The 25902-nt window shown below is 46.4% G+C and overlaps 1 protein-coding gene and 1 long non-coding RNA gene across 3 annotated transcripts in view; one reads left to right on the top strand and one right to left on the bottom strand.

Moving 5' to 3' along the window:
• The window catches only part of SORBS3 (sorbin and SH3 domain containing 3), a 76631-nt gene that overhangs the window by 8827 nt on the left and 41902 nt on the right, over positions 1-25902 (top strand). Inside the window, exons 2-5 of the mRNA XM_053269751.1 lie at positions 16796-16951; positions 21130-21375; positions 22428-22545; positions 23890-24122. Coding sequence (XP_053125726.1) covers positions 16907-16951; positions 21130-21375; positions 22428-22545; positions 23890-24122 — 642 coding nt within the window. The 5' untranslated portion in view covers positions 16796-16906. The remainder of the gene's footprint in view (positions 1-16795; positions 16952-21129; positions 21376-22427; positions 22546-23889; positions 24123-25902) is intronic.
• On the bottom strand, positions 22887-25365 carry LOC128333778 (uncharacterized). Of its 2 annotated transcripts, none has more exons than XR_008311069.1 (3): positions 25306-25365; positions 24198-24420; positions 22887-23040 (listed from the first exon to the last, which is right to left on the bottom strand). It is a non-coding gene; the product is annotated as an uncharacterized LOC128333778 (long non-coding RNA). The 2 variants fall into 2 exon arrangements; XR_008311070.1 differs by lacking the exon at positions 25306-25365 and adding an exon at positions 24731-24848.

Genomic DNA, 25902 nt, shown 5'->3' with positions numbered 1-25902 from the left:
AAAGCTGTGAGCAGAGGCAAATGCGTTAGTACCTGAAGTCTGAACAGCCAGTGTGCCCCACCCCACCCCACCAGTGGCTTTTCAGGGAGGGAACGAGGCTTAATTCTCATAAGTTAGTTGAGAGAAGAACGTGGCACTCTTGCAGGAAATATGGGTGGGAGCGAGTTTGGCACCTAGCAGTACAATGAAAGGATGGCCAAAGCTCTTACGTGGAAGAGGCACATTGCAAAAACAAAAATCTCCATACGGCTGAGAAATGCACAGACCCAGCCAGGCTGTAGCTGCTGCTTTCCCCCCCAGCCCCCATTCTCTGCTGGTTCTTCAGAGTTAGGTTTCACCCAGGGGTTCTAAAACTTTGGACTACAACTCCCATCATCTCCAGGCACAGTGGCCATTGGGGATGAAGAGAGCTGTAGTCCAACAATATCTAGGGGCCCAAGGTTGGGAACCTCTGCAGAGCAATAGTGACAAAAATCTCTAGGCTATCTGGAAGGACTTGGTATTATTCCTTTCCCCTGCACACGTGTACACACACACACACACACTCTCCATCTGATACCTTCCCTTTACTGTCGCATGCTCACTTTCCACACTTCCATTTTGTTGCTCAGCAAAAGGCAACTTTGCTTACAGAACAGAGCAAAGGCACGCAGATGAGAGAAGTAGAACTTTTTTGCTGATAAGTGGGAAGTAAGCCTTGTCCTGACAGCTGATCTCCCGCTTGGTTTTTTCAGCTGATCCAAAATGGGAGGGAAATGCCAGCAAGATGACAGAGAGGAAATTATATGGGCAGTGGCAGTGAAAGTGAGGGGGCTAAGATCTATGCTCCTTAAAGATGCTCTTCGCTATTGCTGCTAATAAGCAACGGCTATTGCTTAAGATAAGGTTAAGACACCATTTCCTGCCCTGGTACAGAGATGCACTTTCTCTCTGCTGTTACAGACAGTAATGTGGCCTCTCACTTTCTTAGGGCATATGGGGCGGGGGGGCGGCAAAATAGGGTTACCGGTGGCTTTGAAGGGTTATGATGTATTTTAGTAGTATAGTCAATTAGCATAAATATGCTTTATAGATGGGCAGCACTCCCCAGAGGAATCCTGCCATGATGTGTTTGTTTTTGTCTTGGCCCTAACGCAGCCTTGCAAAAAAGATCATTACCTCCACATGGGTGAGCCATTTGCGGTGTTTTGATTACGACAACTATATGTATCGTGCTTTCAAATGTTCAGAGGGCCCAGCTTTATATACCATGTAAGGCAAGGATTCTCAAACTTGCATCCCCAGATTTTGTACTCCCATCATCCCCAGCCATTGTGATGGGAATTGTAGACCAATGGTATCTGGGGACGCAAGTGTGAGAACCTCTAATCTGCTCTCTAAAGAGGCCTCCCCAACCACATATATACATGATAAACCAGGAGAGATCTTGTGGTCGTGGTGGGCAGCTTGTTGAAAGTGTTGACTCAAAAAATGCTAATATTATCATGCCCTTATACAAATTGATGGTGCAGCACATTTGGAGTACTGTGTAGAGTTCTGGTCACCATAATTTAAGAAGAGCATTATAGATCTGGAAAAGATGCAGAAGAGGGCACCCAAGATGATCAGGAGCCTGGAGCACCATCCTTATGAGGCAAAGCTATCGCACCAGAGGCTTTTTAGTTTAGAAAACCAAAGTGATTTAGGAGAGACATGATAGAGATCTTTTAAAATTATGCCTGGTGTGGCGAGAGATAATTTTCTCTCACACACACACAACATCTCATGAAAGTGATGATCAGGAAGTTTAGGACTAACAAAAGAAAGAACTTTTCCACACAGCACATAATTAGTATATGGAATTCTCTGCCATGGGGGTGTGGTGATGACTGCTAGCTTGGATGGCTTTAAAAGGGGCTTAGACAAGTTAATGGAGGTCTATCAATGGCTATTAGTCTGGTGGTTAAAGGCCACCTCCAGTCTCAGAGGTGGCCTCTGAATCCCAGTTACAGGGGAGCAACAGCCGGAGAGAGGACATGCCCTCACCTCTTGTCTGTGGGCTCCCCAGAGGCATCTGGTGAGCCACTGTGTGAAAAAGATGCTGGACTAGATTGGCCTTGGGCCTGATCCAACAGGGCTGTTCTTATGTTCTTAAATGCTATTTTAAAGTAACCTTTCAAGCTGCACTCTTGAGACCACTGAAGTGTGTGTAGGCATATCTCCGTTGCTTTAACCCAGCAAGGGATTGTTGCATGCAGAAACAGACTTCCATGCAGGCTGCTGATGTGAATCCAGATGTGTATCTGGATGTGAAACTGTCATGGCACCCAACCAAAGAGTCCTGGGAACTGTAGTTCTGTGAAGTGGCTCTTTGCTTTGAATGGTGAATGTTTGGCATCACATTAAAAAAAAAAAAAAACTTTCCTACAATTCTCAGCAGGCTTTCATGGGGAAAGCTGTGACAGTCAAACTGGTTTCATACCCATGCCAAACCTTTTTAAAATTTGTAATGCAGATGTGTCCAGGGTGTAGGGATCTGATATATGGGAACTGAACCCATCTGTTGCCTTTCAAATTCTAGAAGACAGCCTGAGGTTTGCTTGTCCTCTCCCCTTGTGTGACAGGCAGTGTTTGGGCATCTTCCTGCCATATTCCAGGAAGCTTCTGGACCCAGGATTTGTGCAGTCGTAACAATAGCTCCAGGGATTAGTTTTCAAACTAGTGGCTTCCCTTCAAGGCTTCTTTTTCCTTTCCTTTCCTGCTCAGACATGCAGCCCTGGCCCCTTCCCTCCTCCCTGACCTGCTTTTCAGTTAAGTGTTTCCCCTGCAGGGTGTGGAAAGGTTTGCATGCTGGCACGTGTGGCACTTAAGATCTTGGGATACGTTACCTTAAAAGCACAATGGAGCAGCACAGGCGGGGCTCCAAGGAAGCTTGATTGGCTGCACTTGGGAGGAGCTCCTTACCTCACACACCTGAGTTGACCTTGGGACACTGCTCCTCCCACGGACTGCAATGACAGCCGCTGGCTCTGAGCGAGCAGAAGTTTTATAGTGATCTCTGTGGTGCCCAAACTCATTCCTGTACAGAAACTGGCCCCCTGCGCAAGTGGTGCAAAGAGTGTTCTTGCATGCATTGTTGGCCTTGGCCTTGTGGAATAGTTCCACCCTTTCCTTCTTAGGACACACGGAATTATAGCTTGTTCTTCTATGGGATGTGGTGGCGGCAGCTGCATACCTGTTTAGTAAGGCTTTTCATTTATAGCTTTCAAATTTTAGAGTCTTTATCTGTACTTTGTATGTTGCGTTTGTTTACTCTGCAATAGTCTGTTCTTCACTGCTTTAAAAGTCAGGAGGTGTTTTTGGTTTGATTTTTTTTTTAAATTTAAAGATTTCTTCGAAAAATATAATTGTGCTCTCACACTTTAAAACTGCAGTATCTTCAGTATGTGAAATGGCTGGTTGTGCATTGCATGGTGCCTTAATGGTAATGTGCATGCTTTTATATGCATGCACGCTAGAAACAAGAAGCAGCCACACATCTCTCAGACTTGGGGGAAGAGTGGAGTCCTGAAGAATCACCACTCGAATGGCTTATGTTAACAAAACAAGGCATCTCCGAAAAGGAAACAAAGAGGTCAAAATAGGCACAGTGATTTACCAGGGACAAGTGGCAAAATATAGGGGGACAGTCCCTGGTCAGCCTATATATATTCCACAAATGCAGCTTCTACTAATTCCCGATCTAAATAGGGGACCAGTCTTCTACCTCTTCCGTCACCTGCAGCAAGGAAAACTTCTGGCTTCCTTGGACTGCTGACACTGGTCAGGAGGAGAGGTGGCTTTGTGGTAGCCCGTGTGAATTGTCCCCTGTGCTAAGCAGGATCTGCCTGGTTCTGCCTGGATGACTACATGTGAGCACTGTAAGATATTCCCCTTAGGGGATGGAGCCCCAGCTCCGTGGAAGAGTGTCTGCATGCTTGTTTGCAGAAGGTCCCAGGGTCACTACTTGGCATCTGCATGTAGGTCTGGGGCAGAGAGGATCCTGCCTGAAACCTTGGAGAGCCTGGAGAGCCACTGCCAGTCACTGTAGACAAGTCTGAGCCGAATGGTCCAACGGGGTGACTCACTATAAGGCAGTTTCTTATGTTCCTGTGTTAAAACTGCATCTGTGTGGGACTCATCTTTGCCTCAGAGTCAAAGCTCTTGAAAGTGTTGCAAGCAGAGATGCAAAGTCACTTCCTCTCGGCTTCTCCAATGCTTGCTGTTTACAATGTCTTCTGCCCAAGGCCCATGGTGGTGGGTGGGGCTGGGGCTGGGTGGAGAATGGCACGAGTGCTGAGGGCAAAACAGAGGACGCCCTGTCTCTCTCTTCCCCTCTTCACCCTTTCCAGGGCCGGCAGATAATTTCCAATCTGGGAGAAGAAGATAAAAAAAGGCAGTTTGAGGCATCCCCCCCACACAGCCTCAGACATTGTGAAAGTGCAACTGATAGCAAATGTTCCCACAAATAGGCTGCCTGGCATCTCTCTTTTTCCATGACTGCGCGGGGTCATATTTATAGCTGCAGTTTTCAAACTTTGTGCCTTCAGAGAACCCCTTTCCCCATCAACTTGACTGTCACGAAACCCTGGCATGTTGCAGAGGAGTATTTCCTAGGGCGCTAGCCGAGCCTCTGATGTGTCACAGGTACTCCATGCAATCTGATAAGAGACTGCCCGAGAATACACCCAGCACACCCATACAGCTATAAATTGCAGAGGACGCTTTGTAATGGCAGGCTAACTGTCTTCCAGGGAAGTTCTTTCTTCATTACTAATCATCAGTGCCTTTCTGAGGCACTCCAGGAATGATCTCGAACAGCTTGAAACCACAGATGGCTGAGGGTGCCATCTCATCATTATTGACACTGACCTGACTGAGGATGGGGAATCAATGATTGTGTTAGTTTGGACTTGTTTGTTTTTATTTATCTACTATAGCTGTCTGATGACTTTTCAGAGAGCACAAAGCAACCTCCCAAATCTTTCAGTGATGCATTTAATCTTTATAAAACACAGAATCTAAGATTAGCAATGACAAAATTCTGTTCATAGGTTTACAATCTCTCTCTGTGTGGTTTTTGTGTGTGTGTTGCTGCTGCTGCTGCTGCTGCTGGTGTGGCACAAGGATTAAGATTATCAGGGCTCAGGAAACCCACTGGTCTTGGAGAAGCCACTGCCAGTCTGTGAAGACAATACTGAGCTAGCTAGACCAATGGTCTGACTCAGTATATGGCAGCTTCCTATGATCCTATTTGTCTGTGACAGGTGAAAAATGATGCCTGATGGGTGAAAAAAAAAATCTTGATGAGTAATGTACCAACATAGCTCCACGAGTACAATTTTTGTCTGGCTGGTGAACAGGGCCAACATTTCTTGACCCCTGAATTTCACAGTTCAGCATTGGTGGCCTCGGGCAAGCCACTCTCTTTCAGTCTTTGCCTTCTTCCATATGGCATAATAATACTGCTTTACCTTATAGCCCTGTGATGACTGATGATTGATCAAGTGCATGTGAAAATGCCACATAAACATTAAGTCAATTCACACAACCGAAAGCTGGGTAGGACAAGTGTCCCACCCAGCTTTGGGCTGAAGCTGGGTGGGATGCTTGTCCGGAGCCGTGCATGCTCCCAGTTTTTTTATCATATGTGAGCAAACAGCTGGTAGGAGGAGGGGGAAGTGACTGTGTGTGAGGGAGGAGCTGGATAGAATGGCTATTCCTACAACCTCATTAAACAGCTAGCTATGAGGGCTGGGTAGAATAGTGCCACCTTACCCAGCTCCTCTGTTGGACTGTCACTCCCCCTCCTCCTAACTTGTTGTTTGCTAACATGTGATCAGAAATTGGGAGCGTGCCCAGCTCCCAAAGCTGGGTAGGGTGCTTGTCCACTAACCCTGCTAACTAAACAAAGAGACGCCTTTTAAAGGGGTGATTCTCTTCTATTTAGCAGGGGGAGAGCAACTGGCCCTATCCAGACCCAGCACAGCATCCCTCCAGTGGCTGTTGCTGGTATCTGTCTTATGTTATGTTTCTTTTTAGATTGTGAGCCCTTTGGAGACAGGGGAGCATCTTGTTTCTGTATTATTTATTTTTCTATGTAAACTGCTTTGAGAACGTTGGCTGAAGAGCGGTAGATAAATATTTGTAGTTTGTCATAGTTGTCCGACCCAGTTTATGGTTGTGAGAACAAGCCTATTGTGTATCATAAGACAAGCTGACATTCAGAGCTAAGCAATTTGCTCTGAGGTAAGTGAAAGCGATCGCTCACTCATCCACAGCCAGCGACTCTTCTCTTTCTTCCAGGAAAGGCAGGAACTAACCTTCATTCTTGATGTATGTTATGAGAACAAAGTCTGAGGCTGGGAAATTGGGTCAAGAGGTCCTGAGGAAACTAGAAATCTGGGCTTCTGAATTCTCTGTCCACCTTAGCCTCAGAGCTTGAGGGGTGTTACACACACACACACACACACACACACACTCACCACTTGCTGGCACAGTTCAAACATGCTAACTAGTATGGACACAGTCTAATACAGAGTTTAGCAACATGGGTGTGGAAGCTTAATTTGATAACATTTCAATATCTCTTAATAAACAGATGTTATAGAAAACATAAGGCAGAAAGTCATGATACATATACTCCCTTTGCGATGTGTGCAGTAGTGATTGTCTTCTATAGTGCAACTGTAATTGTGTAGGTGCAGGTTTTATGATTTATGTTGGCCCTGAAGCATCAAGGGCCTTTCTGCCTGATTAGTTCATGCTTGCCTTGAGCATGTTTTAGCCTTTGGAAGATAGCCTTTCCAATGACAATAGCACCATATCATGCCATCAGTAATATATGGGAGTGAGGCGGGGGTGGGAATAGTCTTACATTTTTCTTTTAAAAAACCAACCAACCAACCAATAATTGGCAAGCTGTGCAGAGGGGCACACATCAAACAAGATGCTCATGGCCTCCAAACAGATAACAATAGTAATAAAATAGTGGAGCACCAGCAAGGAAAGAAACCACATTTCTGCTTTTTGTCTTGCCGGATGGAGTTATACAATGTGGCTTAAACTGTTTCAGTTTTTAAAAATAAATAAATAGAAAGTTTGCTAAATGTTTGTGGTAGTGGTGGTGCTGTTGGTGGTGGCTGGGGAAAAGTAGTGTCACTCATTACTAATTACATCCCAGGAAGAGGCTTGCAAGTTCCCATGACTCTCATGCATCCACATTCCAAACAGCACTTGCAATAAGCGAGGGAAGAAGCATTGCATCTTTTTTCGGGACAAAATTCTCTTATGGATGCTGGGAGACCATCCTTATTTGCCTGATGGCTGGCTAACAGAAGAGGCCTGCTTCAACAAAATGTTGCAGTGTATCCCCAGCTCCTAACAGGAGCAGTATTCCTGTTCAAGGCTCCATATAATAGCCAGGAGGTTTTACAGACAGGGCTTTCCCCGCCAATTCCACTCCTGATTGGAGTGTGGATTCACTGGATTTAACCCGATCTCCCTGCAGGCTCTCAGGGACCAGGACCAAAAGGGTTTTGTTTTTCTCCGAAGGGAGGCTGCGAATTCTGGCTTGATTGATTTGATTCATTGATTAAGTGCCATCACATTGGTGTCGACTCTGAGCAACCAGATAGATAGCTTATCTCCAGGATTATCTGTCTTCAACATAGCCTTTAAGGTCTCTCAGTGGTGCATTCATTGCTGTCGTCATTGAGTCCATCCACCCTGCTTCTGGTCGTCCTCTTCTTCTCTTTCCTTCAACTTTTCCCAGCATTATGGACTTCTCAAGGGAGTTGGGTTTTCGCACAATGTGTCCGAAGTATGATAGTTTGAGCCTGATCATTTGTACCTCAAGTGAAAATTCTGGATTGATTTGTTCTATGATCTGTTTGTTTGTTTGTTTGTTTGTTTGTTTGTTTGTTTTTCCTGGCTGTCCATGGTATCCTCAAAAGTCTTCTCCAGCACCAAAGTTCAAAAGCGTCAATGCTTTTTCTGTCTTCTGGCTTCTGTTCTGGCTTAGACCGAGTTATGTTCGGGGTAAAAAAAAATCCTCTATTTCCAGCAGCTTTTGAAACAAAAACTCCGGGGCTTCTGCTTTCTCTGAAGGTGGTGATGGAGGTGCTGATGGCTATGCTGGTCCATCTAATTGCTCGAATTAAAATGCCTTGAATCTATTGCAAAGCAGATTCACTCTTCAGATACCCCAAGGCATAGAGCCATGTGTGAAAAACCTCATGGCACAGAAGTCTTGCAGTGGTGTTCGGGCAAGGGAGAGGGTTGCATGAGCAGAAAAGTAAAAAAGGATACCCTTTCCCCCCCACCCCACCCTTCTGAAACCTTACCTTGCTGTACTATATAACACTAAGGAGCTCAGTTTCAGGCCTGGCTGCCAGTCCTGATACTGAATGCTTTATTGCAAGATCGTGGGAGAAGAGGGGAGGGAGGCGTCTGGAGAGGGGGGAAAGCAAAAGGCATCCCTTTTCCTTCCTCCCTGAAGCCTCTCTGTATACTTAGCATGGGGAAGAGAGGTTTTTAACTTCAAGCCATCTCCTTACAGCCCTTATGCCCCCTCTGGGTGGTTTCCAGACAGCGAGCTTTGTACCACAAAAAGCGGTGCCAATTTAAAACCTCAGTTGAAATCCATTGCCTCCTACAATGGGCAAATACAGCTTGCTTTCTTTGCAATGCAGATGCGACATTATAGGGCTGTAACGGAGAAAGGAGACATCAGAAATGTGAACAGCACCTCACTTACAGTGCAGGGACTGTGATGTCAAGACACAAGCAGTACAGAAGGACACTTAAGGGATACGTCGTGACGCTGTGGTAGTGTCACCTGGACACCTGGAAAGTGCCCTGGTGTATTTTAAGCTGCTTTGAACTGAAGTAGGCCAATTACCTCTCTTTCTCTCCATTTCCCCTTCTTCTTCTTCTTCCCTAATGGATAATTTAGTTGTCTTTAACATTCTGTGTATCATGGAAGCCACTAAGCCAGACTAAGCTTCCATGATCATGTCAGGCTGTTTTGGAGATTTTAAGCCATCCCCCCCACCCTTTTTGGTGTACAAACATAGATAACTCCTGGATACTTAGCGAGTTCCCCAAGTATGCAGAAGCCAGTAACTTGTTTTTTGGGGTGGCCTTTTATAGCTTCAAAATTTATAGGCAGTGGACCACCCAAGCTCAGCTGCTGAAGGAATGGTGATGATGGATTGAAATTCCCTCAATGGGAGCTGATGGTTAGGAGATATTTGGGTAGTGTTTTTTGGAGGAGGGTGAGAGGGGGAAAAGTTTGCAGCTTCAGTTCAGCAGAGGAAAGAGGCAGAGAGAGCTGTGGGATGAAACTGAAGCATCCCTTGGGTGTCTGGCTCTCTTCATTGACCTGATGCAAAACTAGCAGCTGTGCTGTCTCTTTATAGGTCTCCAAGATGCTACAGTAGTAAAGACGATAGATATTACAGGGACACCAGAAGTCCCTCGTGCTCTCTCATCCTTTGGCACTGCCATTGCAATTGCCTTGTGGTTCAAAAGTGTCTGTTTATAGCAATATTGTCACTTGGATGCTAGGTAGATATGACATCCCTACAATAGAGGCGCAGCTTGGAAGAGCAGGCCGGTGAATTGTGAGCGCAAATAAGGTGGCAACTCATGGTTTTGAAAATCCCTGGCCCGTGGGTAGAACCAGAGGCAGTTTTGACTAATTAAAGGGCAGAGCCTGGTCAGTTTGTGGTTTGGGTTGGTATGGGGCAGAGCTTGGTAGATTTTGTTGGATCAAAGCCCATTAGACTGTGATACACCATATTGATGGCACCATATTAATCATAATGAATAATCATAAATAAGGATAACATTGCTTGTGCAAAAATCTTACCGTGTGGAAAAGCTCAAAGATGAGACTAAGTTGTTAGAATATTCAGTAAAAGGTCCTAACAACAACTTTATCCCAGAATTATCTGCTGGCAGGATTATTTTTCTGCCTTTGTTTTTGAAGAAGCTAGAGTCAGAGTGTCTGACTACTCCCCTCTAATTGTGAAAGTCAGTTCTGTTTTGGATCACGTAAACAGGCAGCTTTGTAACTTGGGAGATGATTTGCTTAAATGCTGATCATACTGACTGGCAATATTATTTGGCCGATCATTGAACCTTCCAGTTAATGAGCTGTAGCAATAGCAATAGCAATAGCACTTACATTTATATACCGCTCTATAGCCAAAGCTCTCTAAGCGGTTTACAATGATTTAGCATATTGCCCCCAACATTCTGGGTACTCATTTTACCGACCTCGGAAGGCTGGAAGGCTGAGTCAACCTTGAGCCCCTGGTCAGGATTGAACTTGTAACCTTCTGGTTACAGGGCGGCAGTTTTACCACTGCACCACCAGGGGCTCTGTAAACCATGACCTGCTAGAATGGAGGCCAGGAAAACTGTTGCATTCCTATTGAACGGTGGCCCTTAGGACCAGCACAACCTCTTTTTGACTGGAGGTATATGAGGAGTGTGGAGCAGAGGGTGGAATGTGGCAACATAGGAAGCTGCCATATACTGAGTCAGACCATTTGTCTATCTAGCTCAGTATTGTCTTCACAGACTGGCAGCAGTGGCTTCTCCAAGGTGGCAGGCAGGAATCTCTCTCAGCCCTATCTTGGAGATGCCAGGGAGGGAACTTGGAACCTTCTGCTCTTCCCAGAGCTGCTCCATCCCCTGCTGAGGGGAATATCTTGCAGTGCTCACACTTCTAGTCTCCCATTCATATGCAACCAGGGTGGACCCTGCTTAGCTAAAGGGACAAGTCATGCTTGCTACCAGAAGATCAGCCCTCCTCTCCAGATTGGCCAATGGACAGTTAAAGACATGATACGGTGGCACTTAGTTTTAGAGTAGCACCTGAGCCTCCAGTTGTGTTTTGGCAGTTGTGCAGCAAGTAGCATGATTGTCCAATTGGATACCCTCCATCCCTTTTGTTTAGCAGACTAATTTCTAAGGTGAAACTGCAAAGGGGCTTCTCCACTGAGTCCAGTTCATTCCAGCTCTGAAGCAAGTATCTTATTTGTAAGCTTTTTCTCTTTCTCTCCTGGGCTGAAGCACCCATAATTCAGACTTTTAAAAAAGACTTTTTCAAAAACTAGAAATTAAAAAAAAAATTGTAACTATGCGTACCAAAATATATATTTGTGATTTGCTACGCATACATTAATTGCTTTGAAAGCCTGAGCTACTAAGATCAGTAACATGGCCATTCCCTGGCCCCTCTGGAAACTGCCTCACAACAACCCTGCAAGGTGTCAGGTTAGGCTGATAGATAAGTGACTGGCCCAGAGCCATCCAGATATGAAACTCACTGGGTGACTCTGGGCTAGTCACTTATCTCTGTCTTATTTATCTCACAGGATTGTTGTGAGGATAAACATAACTCTGTGCACCTCTCTGGGCTCCTTGGAGGAAGAACAAGATATAAATAAGCTAGTAAATAGACAAATAAATAAATAAAATTGCACACGTTATTGCCTGTGTGTATATCTACATTGCACACTCAAACTGTTTTAAAAGTCATTTCCTCTCTGCAGGCAGCAGCGGGGCTGACCCTGCTAGAGGTGAGAATTCTAAACTTGCTGTTCACACCACAGTAACCTCTTCTGGCCAGTAGAGGCATGATGAGATGTCAATAGGTCTCTCTTGGTCAGTTAAGAATCAGAATTGTTCAGTTGTTGTTGAAGGCTAGTGCCTGTTTGGGTATGTTGTGCAAAGGTGCGCTCTCGCTCTCTCTCAGTAAGTGACATTTAGTTTCTTAAGAGATCTTTATTTATTTTTTGAACTCAAGCTGCTGTCTCCAGATAATCTCTTGGGCTAAACGTCTTTACCACCAGAGCATACTCTGCTGTGTAAGGACTTCAGTGTTTCTCCTCACACCCCTTGACAGGCCCTCGGCGTTTTGATGCCCTAGGCAAAGTGTGATTTGGCCCCCTGGCCCCCAACCCAACAAACACAGAGCCCTAGCTTTAACTGGAGTCTCCTCATTCGCTGGGACGGGATGGGAGAGAAAGGAAAGCAAGGCAACGCAAGGTTGCCCCTGCTCTGCCTCCTGCATCCCTCATTCCCCCTCTGGGGAGGAGAGTGAATGGGCACTCCCAGCAAGTCAGACATGTCAGTTGTTGCTTGAAGGGGGAACGGGAGGCATGTAGCACCACCCCCCGCAGAGGAGTGGCTGGCTCTGTCTGTAGGGAAAGCTGGGATCTGTAGTGGTGGCAGGGGGCTCCTAAGAGAATCTCAGAGAATGCTGAGAATTATCTAGCAGAGAATTCTCGGCATCCCGGCCAGAATACAATTCCTAGGATTCCTTTGCAAAGTCACAAAGATTAAATGGTATAAAACACCCATAAATGTGTCGTTTGAACTGCAATAAATACATATGCTCTACTTGAATATGCTCCCACAGACATCCCCAGCTCAAATTAAGCCTTGGGTATCAGCTCTGCCTCCGATACTTGAGCCACCAGTGCATGACTCAGTCAACTATAAGGCTCAGCAGCAGCACCCAGGAAATGTAGACAGGAGGAACAAGTTTCTCCATCAAACTGCATCTGGCCCTTGGTTATTCAGATGATGGGTACTAGAGCGATGTACCTGCCACATGTTAGCCTTGGCAAGCTAGCCCCACCTGTATTTTACCAAAGAAAACCACAGAGTTCTGTGGGCGCCAGGAGTCAAAATCGACTTGATGGCACACTTTACTTTTAAGCTAGTCCTGTAAAAGAGGCAGCGTACCTGAAATCATCACCTGGAGAAACAAAAGCTACTTGCAGTTTGGTGGAGACACTTGCTTCTCTTGCAGCTGTTAGGTCTTACAGGTGACTGAGTAATATACTCGTGGCTCAAGTGTGAAGACAGTAGTTGTCCAGGGCTTAATTTGAGCTGGAGGAGTTGACTGGAGTGTTTACAAGCAGATTCCATGACTGCAAAGCTGAGCTCTCCCCTTTCAAATGGCCTTGCCTTGGAAGGACAGGGAGGAAATAAAATCTACAGATCGTCCAAGTGGTGTTGGCCACTGTGAAAAACAGGATGCTGGACTAGAAAGGCGTTTGGTTTGACCCAAGGAGGGGACCCTTCTTATGCTCAGGGATGTCCTTAGAGAGCCCTGGTGGGATGTGGGGCCCGGGGCAAATCAGCCAATGCAGGGGCCCCTTCCAGTTAATTCTAATGGGGGTTAAAAGAGCAGGGCTGGTTGCCCGGCTTGCAGTCACCCGGGCGGTCGCTCTGCTTGCCATGCCGTAAGGACAGCCCTGCTCTTGTGCCTAGAGATGTGAAGGTCTCTGAAGATGGAGGTGATGGGGAACATCCCCACCCCCCAGAATAAAAAAGAAAAAACCCTTGATTCCCCCCCCCCCTTCCTCCAGGCCTTTATATCTCTGCTTATATCACGGGTGGTCACTGGAGTGGGGATTCAATGTGCTGAACAGTTCCTTGCCTCTCCCCATGACTAACAGGTTAAATTATGCAACATAGTAAGCTGCAGAATAAGTGCGGCCCCTGATCCTGGTAAACGATGTTTCTTCTTTATGCTAGTCTCTGGGTATATTTGACAGATGGTGTCATGTCCTCTTCCCTGTAATATATTTTTCTAAGCTTAACCAGACACAAGGTTTTCTTCAGCCTTTCCTCTGTCATTTTTATTGCTCTTTTCTAGATCCTTGGCAGCTTGTTTGTATTTTTCGATATGAGGGATTTGGAGAGGAGGTGTCCCATTGCAGCAAGGCTTGGCTCACTTGAGCAGGCCCCATCCCAGCATCAGCCCTGGCTAAAGAGACCTTGCGAAGCTTTACATTCCTGATTCCCTTCACCTTCCTTTGCCTCCTAAGCTCTGGCTCTTCGGAGATTCCTGTCTCCCACTCTTAAACCTTTGCTTCCTCCCCTCCCACCAGATTAATTGTTTACACCCCCACAAGAATGCATGCACGCCACAAAGCAACTATAGAGTGTTGTTTGGGGATGAATTAATATCTAACAATTTGCATCGTCACAGCAGCAATCAAAGACCAAACACAGCACACACACACACACACACACACCCTGCACTGGCAGAGAAAAGGGGCCAGGCAGTGACCTCGCTGTGGGCACTGCACCAGCTGCGGAAAGGAGACGTTGTTTCCCTAGTGCCTAGCAGCGGTCAGTGTCAAAACTAGACAATAGCGGAGTCTGTCCTGCTCCAGTAACTCACTGGAGCAGCTTTGGGAGTTGGATGCTCCCTTGTACCTGGGAGAGAGTCTGGTCTCTGCAGCTGGGATATGGAGCAACCATCTGGGGAAATGCTCTGGTGTTTCTGCTTGAAAGGAACTCTGAAGTTCTTTTTCAGATTTCACATTGGAGAAATGTTGATTCCAACTGTAGACCAGGTTCTCATGCCCCTTGCATTTGCTAGGTTGTGTATTGCTGTGGATGAAGGACACTATTGTGGTGGTGGTTAGGGTTAGACAAATTTAGAACTAGCCTAAATTACATCTGTGTGATTGTCGACACTGGTTGGCACTGAATCACACTCATGCTCTTTCTCAGCCCTCTTGTTTCAAGAGGAAAAACAAGTGTAAAAACATTTACACTTAAGAGGAAAAACATTTAAGAGGAAAAACAAGTGTAAAAACGTTTACACTTCTCTCTCTGTCTTTCCTGCTATGTCAACGTCATTCATTTCCAGCTATAGGCTGCCTTTAGTCTGAGTCTAGATAGCAGTTTCCTATGCTCCGTTTGCCCAGGTACCAGAAGCATTTGCCTGTTCCATGTGCCTGTTCCATGAGACGTTAAGGTGCTCACTGCAGGAAGCCAGGACTGCACACACAGTGCTCCTTCCAGGGTTACCTATATGGACAGATGAGTGTTGCAGTGTAGGCTGACACACCTCACAGGTCCGGGTTGAGAATGGTCGATATTTACTGTCAACAGGGGTATCATTTCAGCCAATGGGGAGAGATTTCCAAAAGTGGGGAGTGCAGCAAGAACATAAGCAAAGCCCTGCTTGATCAGGCCAAAGGCCCATCCCGTCCTGCCTCCTGGAGGTCCAACTGTTGAGTCCTGAACATACAAAACCAAATCACATCTGGCATGAATCACAGTAAGGGGGATCGGCCTGCTCTACTCTCCCAAAATGGTGCCTCTGAGTGTCAAAGAGTTTTTGGCTACAGTGTTTCTAGAAGAAAGTACTTCTTTGTACATTAACATCTTCAGATGGCGATCTGCCACAGACATCTTCCTTATCAGGCTAGCGATGGCTGTCTACCACAGGCAGGGCCTTAGCAGCAGTGGCTGTACTCTTTTGAAATGCTATCCCTCAGAAAGTCCTGAGTGGCAAGTTCCTCACTGATCATTCAGAAGCAAGCTGAAGCTTTCTTCATTTTATGAGGAAGTTGGGATATAGGAGGTTTGGGAACTTATGAGAATATGGCCACTTCTGGTTTTTGTTTTTTGGTGCTTAGTTTAGTTCAGTTTTATTTAGCTTAGAATGTTTATGTACCATTTCCCAACAAAACATTCATGAAGCAGTTTATACAGCAGAGAAATTAAAATGAAGAAATTGTTCTTTGTCTCAAAGGACTTCAGTCTTTAAAATAATAATTCTCTCTATATAATTATCTAATGCATACCCGTGGCTAATCTCATGCGTGGCAGCTGTCTTGAGAGTTCACGAGCAGAAGCACCGTGGTGATTGGGCAGTGGGGATTCCATATGCAGATGAGGAGGAACCTGTGAGAGCAGAAGCACATTGGGGATTGGGCAGTGGGGATTCCATATGAAGATAGGGAGGAGGAGTCCATGAGGGTTAAGGTCAGTTGGAATGCGACTGTTACTGGTTGGAAGATGTTCTTGATCGTAGAGGAGAGAAATTTATATATAGAAGGATAGTGAGTGGGGGACATAGGAACATAGGAAGCTGCCTTCTACCGAATCAGACCGTTGGTCCATCTAGCTCAGTATTGTCTACAGACTGGCAGCAGCTCTCCAAGGTTTCAGGCAGGAGTCCTTCTCAGCCGTACATGGAGATGCCAGGGTTTGAACCTGTATGCAGATGCTCTTCCACTGAGCTATGGCCCCATCTCCTAAGGGAAATAAAAACCAACAGTCTGATCCAAGAAGAAACCTCAGCAGAAACATCCCCCCTACGTGGCTAGATCCAGGCCTTGTAGATTCCTGCTCACAGTTAGCCAAGGTACTGATCCCCTTCCCTTCAGAGCTATCCAAGCTCTGTGTCTCCCAGCTCACTGCCTCTACAGAGACCCCGGCTTAGCCAAGCACAGGATGCTGTAAGAACTATTTGGTCATGGTACCATCATCTGCTTTGTGAAGGAGTGGGATCTCTATCTCTAGAAATTTGCAATCAGAGGCTGGACAGCCGTCTGCCAGGGATGCTGTTGCAGTTTCCTGCACTCAACAGGGAACAGGACTGGAAAACCTTTCTGGCTCTTACCATTCTGTGATTCACATACATAAGGACAAACTGGAAGTTAAATGAATCGATTAATACAGGAATATGCTCTGTGTGTGTGTGTGTGTGTGTGTGTGTGTGTGTGTGTGTGTGTGTGTTTCTTGCTGGACTGAGGAGTACATTTTTATTTATCTTATTTATTTAACATATATATTTTTAATAGACTGCCCAAATCTTACGTCTCTGGGCAATTTACAACAAAGCAAAACAACAGAAAAAGTTAAAACATTGTTTGTTTGTTTGTTTGACTTTTTTTTTTTTTTGGCACTCAGCCTGCAAAAATGACTATCATCCATGCATTTTCAGGTCGCCTTGCGTGCCGCCACCATTACGTCTCTCTCTCTAAGCCCAGAAGACCTACCAGCACTGTGCTGATTCCCCGTTGCACCTGGAACATCTGGATGTGACGAGATATTGATGGTGTTTCAGACCTCCGGATCTGGGATGTTTCACTCCCTGAATGTGAGCCTTGCTTAGTGCATAGTATCATTATTATTATTATTATCTCTGACCATCAGTCTTTAAATAACAGGAAATGTTTCTGAACAGATTGGTCTTGGATGTGGCCTGAAGCTCCCAGGGGGGCCGTTGATGCCTCTTGTAAATAACGGCAGGGAATCATCCATGGCTGGCTGAGGCACTGGGTTTCCAGTCAGGCCTTTGTCTGGGAGCCAAAGGGAGGCTGTGGCCTCTCATATTCCCATGGACAGAATAACGTGACTTTGGAACTCTGCATGGGAGATGATTAGATAATGTGCACAAAGGCAGAGTTGTGGAGTGACTAAGCTGGAAGTATTGCTCATCCTCTGATTTATCGGCAAAAACACCCAAAACATCCCCATCACCAAAGGCAGCTTCAGGTAGGCACCTCTCCAAAATGTGCCTGTGCAGGTCTCGGTGTATTCCTTGTATCCACTTAAATCCCTTTATGATTTCTGAATCTGCCTACCTAAGCCTCACCTACAACACTCAAAGCAGCTTTCTACCCCTCGTTGTTGGAGATGTAAACTGGAAGGCCTTACAATTTAGAAACCGGAGGAGACTTTGGGATAGATTTCCAGCACTGCACAGCTCCTCATGGCTCCTGGTCCTCATCCCTCTGCTGTTGGTGGCCCCCTTCCTTTGATTTGTACCATCCCAGTCCATGCAAAAGTATTCCGAATTTATTTTTAAAATCTGCATGTTGCAATCTAACTTTCATAACGAAAACAGAGTGACTCTATACAGACATCAACAGTTTCAGGCATGCAGTCAGAGTTGCAGGTTGCTCAGACAGGAACTGTATTCAAGGCCAGCCTGTCCACTAGGAAGACTTAGGCAGTCACCTAGGGCACCAGTTCTTGGAGGGTGCATAAACAGTGCCAGCATATAGCACTGCCAATTATTCTTTCTCTCCCTCTTCTGTTGCACCCCTGCACAACAGTATACTATACTTGGTCCTAGAACATAAGAACAGCCTTGCTGGATCAGGCCCAAGGCCCATCTAGACCTATTTCACACAGTGTGGCCCACCAGATGTCTCTGGGAAGCCCACAGGCAAGAGCTGAGGGTGTGCCCTCTCTCCTGCTGTTTCTCCCCTGCAACTGTATTTAGAGGCTTCTTGCCTCTGAGGCTGGGGGTGGCCTATAGCCCTCAGACTACTAGTCATTGATAGACCTGTCCTCCATGAATTTATTTAAGTCTTTCTTTAAGCCACCCAGGCTGGTGGCTGTCAGCACATCTTGTGCAGACGCTCAAAGAAGGGTCTGCACATTCTGCACTCCAAAATACACAGTCTTCTTTGCTGATTGCACCTCAGCCTCCAATAAATATCTAGTATCATAAGCTGCGCTTCCTCTCTTGAAGATGAATTCCATGCCTCAGCATTCATTTCCAAAAAGAAATGCATCTCAGACTGGATTTCCAAATTCACAGCAGCAACCTTCCATCTCTGAAGTGTTAGAGGTTTGCCCTTTTAATACACGGGGAACTCTCTCCCCCTGTATTCTCAAACCAGTGCAGGCTAGTTGCCTGCTGCTCATTTGCTTGGGCTGGTCATTCAGCCTTATTCACGAATGAGCAGCCTGTGCAGCTCAAGTTAAAGCTGAGTATAGGAAGCTGCCATATACTGAGTCAGACCCTTGGTCCATCTCGCTCAGTATTGCCTACCCAGACTGGCAGCAGCTTCTCCAAGGTTGCAGGCAGGAGTCTCTCTCAGCCCTATCTTGGAGATGCTGCCAGGGAGGGAACTTGGAACCTAGATGCTCTTCCCAGAGCGGCTCCATCCCCTGAGGGGAATATCTTCCAGTGCTCATATGTAGTCTCCCTTTCATATGCAACCCAGGTGGGCCCTGCTTAGCTAAGGGGACCAGTCATGCTTGCTACCAGAAGACCAGCTCCACATTTCTCGGATGGGGGGTGGGCATCAAACTCAAACTTTGTCTAAGTTGCCAAAAATCCTAGGGCCGGCCCTATTCAAATCCCCTCTCCGCCACTGGCAAATTCCTGCCTATCAGACTAACAGAGCTGTGATGAGGATAAAATTGGTTGAGAAAAGCCTTATGTGCACCATCTTGAGCTCAGTGGAGAATGGATGAGATGCAAATACGTTCTGTGGATTGGTAGGTAGATCACGCACTATGCTCTCCTTATTTCTGATAGGTAGATTGTTAAGACAATGTGCCCTCATTTTTGAATAATTCCAGTATTTTATTATGTTTATATGCTGCCTTCTGCACCATAATGTCATAAACCAGTCTCTGGAGTAATTCAGAAAGAACAAAGTTCCATAGTATGCCAGGAGCATTTTGCAAATGCACGCTATTGCTGTGGTGACATTATTACATGTGCACTATTACAGTCGTGACATGATTACTAATTAACGAACACTGAAATTGGGCACAAGAGTCCGAGGTGTGTTACCCAGGGCGATACAGCGCGCATGTGGCAATTATGAAACGGAGTCTCTCGGCTAGAGCCTCCAGATGGCTGTTTCAGTCTTGAGGACTCTCTAGTAATGCTATTGTTTTGATGCAGCTCCTCCTCTTCCCTGGGGTTGCCACTATTTTTCTGTCCTGGTTCCTGTACCCTGAAAGGCAGAAATATAGTAGCAGATAGGAACATAGGAAGCTGCCTTATGCTGAGTCAGACCATTGGTCCATCTAGCTCCGTATTGTCTACACCAGGCCTGCTCAATTTCGGCCCTCCTGCAGATGTTGGCCTACAATTCCCATCATCCCTGGCTATTGGCTGCTGTGGCTGAGAATTATGGGAGTTGTAGTCCAAAAACAGCTGGGGGGCCTAAGTTGAGCAGGCCTGGTCTACACTGACCGGCAGCGGCTTCTCCAAGGTTTCAGGCTGGAGTCTCTACCAGTCCTACTTAGAGATGCTGCCAGGGAGTAAAGCTGAGGCCTTCTGCATGCAAGTAAATGCAATACCACTGAGCTATGGCCCCATTCACGAAGGGAACATCTTACATCAGACAGTGCTCACATGTATTCACCCGTCACACATCCAAATGCAAACCAGGGTGACCCTGGGGACAATTCATGCTCACTACCGCAAGACCCGGTCTCTCCGCCCCTGCTTCATCCTACCCAGGCAGGTGGTTGTGTGAACGAGCCTAATGACATAATAATGAGGAAAGTTCTGTACATCTCTTTGACCATGTGTGACATATTCCAGTGTGTCAATCGCGGGCTAAGATTGGTTTGGAATGAAGCTTTGATCTCTCTGAAGCTGGGTTTTTTATTTCTACTGAACCAGTGCCTTTCTGCAGGACTCTTCCCAAACCATCGCCAGCTTAGGTTAGGTTAAGTTGTGCCATCGAGTCGGTCTCAACTCCTGGCGACCACAGAGCCATGTGGTGTTCTTGGTAGAATACAGGAGGGATTTACCATTGCCTCCTCACACACAATATGGGATGATGCCTTTCAGCATCTTTCCTATATAGCTGCTGTCCAATATAGGAATATAGGTGTTTCCCATATTTTGGGAAACATACCAGTGGGGATTTGAACCAGCAACCTCTTGCTCATTTCCCCGCTGTGCCATTAGGTGGTTTTTCTGCAGCTGTTAAAGGCACATAAATCCTGCTGAAAGTAGGAGAGGTAACACTGCTGACAATGGTCTGATCTCTCTCTGGCTCTTTGTTCTTCCTCTTAGGACCAAGTAGTGAAAGGACTTGTTGAAATTAAGGCAAGAATTTTCTCTAGAGATAAACTAGAGATAAAACAAATATTTATGAATATTTGACATTTGGCACCGTTTCTAGTTTCGCTGTGTAAATTTTGAGTGTGAACATGTTAAATTTACCTCAACATGTGAGTGATATTTATAGACAAAATTAGGTTGCTCTGGGTTTTGGCAGGCATAAAAAAACATGAAATGTTCCAAGTATTTAACTGCCAAATACTAAATGCCATGGCATGTACTCTGTGAAATATAGATACTATATACTACTGCATGCTGGCTATCAATACTTCCAAAAACAACTACTGGCAAACAGTTGACATGGACACTTATAGAATAAATCTGTCAACCTTTTGTGAAAGTGTTTAACTTACAACTGGACTGCACTAAGGAGAGTGTCGCTGAGATTATGCAGACCAGGCCCAGAACAATGTGCCTGGAGAATCTTATCTTTTCCACATCCCATGCAGGGTGCGTCCAGTGCAGAATGGCGACCACATGTCCATGGGAAACGTCTCCCTCCTTCCCCAGCAGGAAGACCCAGTCTCACCTCTCCACCACCTCAGTCCAGAGTTGGAGGATGTGAGGCAACTCTGGGCCTCCGTCTGGATGACTTCATTCCCTCACACCTCCAGAAAAGCTCATCTTTCGCCAACAGCATGGGCCCGACTTCCCCTAGAGCCACATCTACTCCACAGAGTGTGTCACATCGCAGGGTGAGTAGAGGCCCATTCACACGCTGCGTCCAACACTTGTGCAACGATTGTACCATTGGAACACTTCACCAGTATGCAAAGAAATGCACGCTAACTTGACTTGAACTAGTTTTTCTAGAGGAGAGGCTTAAACAATCTTAGGGCCAAAGTTATGTAAGTCCCATGTGTGTTTCCCACCAACTTTGTTTAAAAATAACACACAATAACACTGGAGGCTGCAGTCAGGTGCGGAGAAAAGGCCCTTTCCCTGCCTGCAACTTTTCCTCCCAAATGCCTCCATCTGTATCCACCTCCACTCCCAGGAAGGGCTGCAGCTCTCTGTATCTTTTCCTACGAGGAGAAAAAAGCAGCACAGGGGGAGCAATTTTGAGAGGCAAAACAGTCAGCAAGGAAACGTTTAAGCCTCACCTTCCTCTACTTCTGATTGCAGCTTGTGGAGGCTGTTTATCAATTTAATCAGTGATCAAACAGCAGAGACTGTTTATCAGTTAAAACAGTTGGTGGGAAAGTTATACAGAAACTCTCTACAGCGTGCAGTTTGGCTTTCCACGGGCTAGCTAATAAAGTGAGACGGCAGTCTGTTAAAATGGGCAACACACTGGAAACTGGGCAGATAGATAATTCAATCTGTGCAGGAGGGGCAAAATAGAACACTTGCCTATAGCTACCTGTTAACAAGGAGGAAGACAGGTGCTTCTAAAAAGGAAGGTGAAAGGAGAAACACTTGAAATAACTGGAAAATTAATCTCCCAGGGTGTGTGGTTTTTCTTTATCTAGTAAGTAACTCTTCTATCCAGGGTTACACAAGTTCCTTCTGGGCTGTCTCATGAGTTACTTTATCAGAGAGCCTGTCAGATTGTTTAAGCCTTCCTCCTGAAGAAACTGCTTTAGGTGATGCTTGCATGCCTTTTTCATACTGGTGGACAGTTACTCCCACCCTAGTAAAAATAAGAAAATCGCCATTTCGAAACGTGCCTCTGCCCAATTAGCAGGGGCAAATAAATAAAGAAAGGAGAAACCATACTAATGGATTGTGTTGTCCTTTCTTGAAGGTACCTGTGATTCGTAACTGTGGTTCTAACACCCTGAACTTTGAGTTCCATGATACAGCTCCCCGCACAGTGTGCAATGGGATATCACCACCATGGAAAGCAACCCAGGGAAGTTCAGGTAATTCCAGCCTAGTATGGAGGAGATGCCAGGAATGCATCCTTGCAAGGAGAATTAACTATTTGTGCAGTAGGGAAATGCTTGACTAACAAGCAGAAGTTTGCCGGTTCGAATCCCAACTGGTATGTGTTTCCCAGACTATGGGAAACACCTATATCGGGCAGTAGCGATATAGGAAGGTGCTAAAAGGCAACATCTCATACTGTGTGGGAGATGGCAATGGTAAACCTCTCCTGTATTCTACCAAAGACAACCACAGGGCTCTGTGGGCACCAGGAATCGACACCGACTCGACAGCACACTTAGACTTAGATGTACCCTTTGGCTTGCTTACCTTCCTGTTGTCCATTTGCTCAAGTCTTTGGGTTTGATTGAAACCCGTTCCAATTTCCCAAGCTCAGCTTTCTCTGCCCTCCCAGTGGTGCAGAAGTTGACATCTTTTTGTGGCTTGGGCAAGGTCTTCTTTGTAGCATTTGTTCTTCGAGAAGGAAGGGCCTGTGCATATATACAACAGAAAGCACAAGCCTCACACCCTACTTGAGTTATCCCTAAAATGTCCCTGCCCACCCCTGCCCTTGCTACTCTCCTTTGTAGAGCAGTTAGCGAGGACAACTTTGCTTTTGTCCAGCACAGCTCTGGTGAGCATGGAAACAGAACTGGAGTGGATGGTTGGCTTCACATTGAGTGGATAGAACATCACATGGAGTATGTCCAGAAGAACTCACGGGAGCTGTCTATGACTCTTGATCACGATCCATTCTTTTTTGAGTTCTGTACTGCTGTGACTGATAGAGCAGAATACTCTGCCCCAGTGGCACACAAAAATGGCTTTGTTGGATCAGGCATATGAACCTACGAAGGTGCCTTATATTGAGTCAGACCATTGTTCCATCGAGCGCAGTATTGTCTACACCTACTGCCAGTTGGCTCTCCAGGGTTTGAGGAGGAGCTCTTTCCCAGCCCTGTGTAGGAATGCCAGGGCTTGAATCAGGGGCTTTCTGCATGCAGAACAGATGCTGTGCCCCTGAACGACATCCCTCTGCGTGGGCGTCTATTCATCATAACAGTCTTTCCAACTGTGGCCAGTTTGACGTCTCTAGGAGACTCATAAGCAGGGCGTGACGGTGATGACCTCCTTTGTTGCTTACCCCCAGCATTCGCTTTTCAGGGGTATACTGCCTTAGAACATGGAGGTTCCAGTTACCTATCATGGCTAATATAATACAGGCTCAATAAACGATAGAACTTCCTTCTGTTTCATTTGGCTCACTTGACCTCTCCCATTGCCAGCTCCCTAGAGAGTTTGCTTAGTCCTCCCTGTAAACTGCCTGTGTCTCTTTGTAGCAACCAATTGGTATCCAACCTGGCCTGCTAAAGACATTAAACCACTGAAATCTCGAGCACCCCCTGCTCTCTGCCCAGCTGGTTCAGCCACAAATGAAGCTGTCAATGGTATAGCTCAACCTGGCTGGTCTGCGACCTGGACAAAAGATGGAAAGAGAAAGGAAAAGCGCTGGGTGAAGTACGGTGGCATTGGGCCAGTGGATGAGTCTGGGATGCCCATTGCCTCTCGATCGGTGAGTCACTGCATGAAGTGGAACATGTAAATGGCACCCCCTCCCCGATCCCCTCCCCTCTTCTTTTCTGTCTACCTTGCACAGAGTGTCTTCTGCAGCCAAGCTGACTTGGGCTGGGAATCTCCTGGGTCTTCTCTCAAGCCGCTCAGAGCTGGGCTGGGTCTGCAGTTGGACAGTAACTTCTTAAAAGTTATCCAAGGGCTTTATTGAAGGAAATGTTGTGGGTGGGCGACCTGAAGTTGAGAGTGCTCCTGATGGGCCTCATTAAGAAGGCCCCCAGTGGCCTCTGTGAGTATGTCTGCAAATAATAATAATAATAATAATAATAATAATAATAATAATAATAATAATAATAATAAAATCTTCCACATCTGGCTTGGCACTTCTGTGCCAAAGAATGAAAGTAGTCCCACAAAAAAGAAAAGGATACTGGCCCGCTGCAGCGGCAATACTGACTCACGGCAATTCTTGGCTGGCCGATTCGGAGCCAGTCTCAGGAAAGCACACTCCCTTTCCCTCCCTCCTTCTCTCTCCAGCCTGGATCCACCCTCCCTTTCCTTGTTAGCCTTAACCATGGATATGGACATTATATCTGCCCAGATACTAACCAGGAATTCCATCTTAATCAGGGTATGAGCATCGTTGCAAATTTATCAGGGCCAGCTGCAGGTTCGAGGGGCCTTTGGGTGGCAGCAGTGGGGGTTGGTTTCTCCCACCCCCCACTCCTCCTCAGATCAGTGTTTCCTGTAACAGGGATTTCCAGATGTTGACTACAACTCCCATCATCCCCAGCTGCAATGGCCTTTGGCTGGGGATGATGGGAGTTGTACTCAACAACATCTGGGGCTCCCTGTTACTTACTGGAAACACTGCCACAGACTGGCAGCTGCCAGGTGTCTCTCCCCCTGCCACACACACACACACACACACACACACACACACACACTTCTCCACAGGTCTCCCAATATAAGCATCCTAGGGGCAACTAAAAAAGACGGCTGCCATTTTCCCCTCAGGGTGCCTTGAAATGATGCTAGATAGGGGGCATTATGGGAGGAGGGAAATGGCAGTTGCTGAGGGTGAGGTGGCAAGTGCAGTTGTTATCCAATCACTGTTTGTTATGGTCCAAAGCAGGCAAAAAATGCAATCAAATACAAATATAAACCAACAAGAACACCCATACATCTCCCCAGTTCTGCTAAAGCAGGGCTGCTCAACTTCGGTCCTGCTGCAGATGTTGGCCTACAACTCCCATAATTCCTGGCTATTGGCCGCTTTGGTTGGGGATTATGGGAGTTGTAGTTCAAAAACAGCTGGCTGGCGGGTGGGGGCTAAGTCAGTCAGGTGTTAGCAGTGGGCCCTGGCAACTGCCTGAGGAAGTGACATGCTGACACACCAGGCTTGTGTGGCATTAAACTGTGGTTCAAGCCCCACAAGGGAAAGCAGGGGGATTTGGGCCAGGGAGGGGAGGAGGAGGAGGAGGAGGATGTGGGAGGGAATTTGGTTTGCCGGGAGCCAGCCTTATGTGGGCAGGAGATGCTCTGAAATTCACTTCAAAGGCACTCTGAGTGCAGCCGTATGGGCAGTTCTTATGGAGTCAAATGCAGTCTAGTCTCTGCCAGGGTCTCAGATGCCATCATCCGTCTTTCTGTTCTGCACATCGTGGCAAAAAGCAGTACCACTACCAGCCATGCAGGGTGTAAGCCTGGATAGGGAGGAGAGCTGGTCTTGTGGTAGCAAGCATGAATCATCCCTTTTGCTAAGCAGGGTCTGCCCTGGT

Source organism: Hemicordylus capensis, chromosome 8 (assembly GCF_027244095.1).
Source record: "Hemicordylus capensis ecotype Gifberg chromosome 8, rHemCap1.1.pri, whole genome shotgun sequence".
Classification (NCBI taxonomy): domain Eukaryota; kingdom Metazoa; phylum Chordata; class Lepidosauria; order Squamata; family Cordylidae; genus Hemicordylus; species Hemicordylus capensis.
Note: the sequence above shows the minus strand (reverse complement) of the source record. Positions and strands in the feature narration are given on the sequence as shown.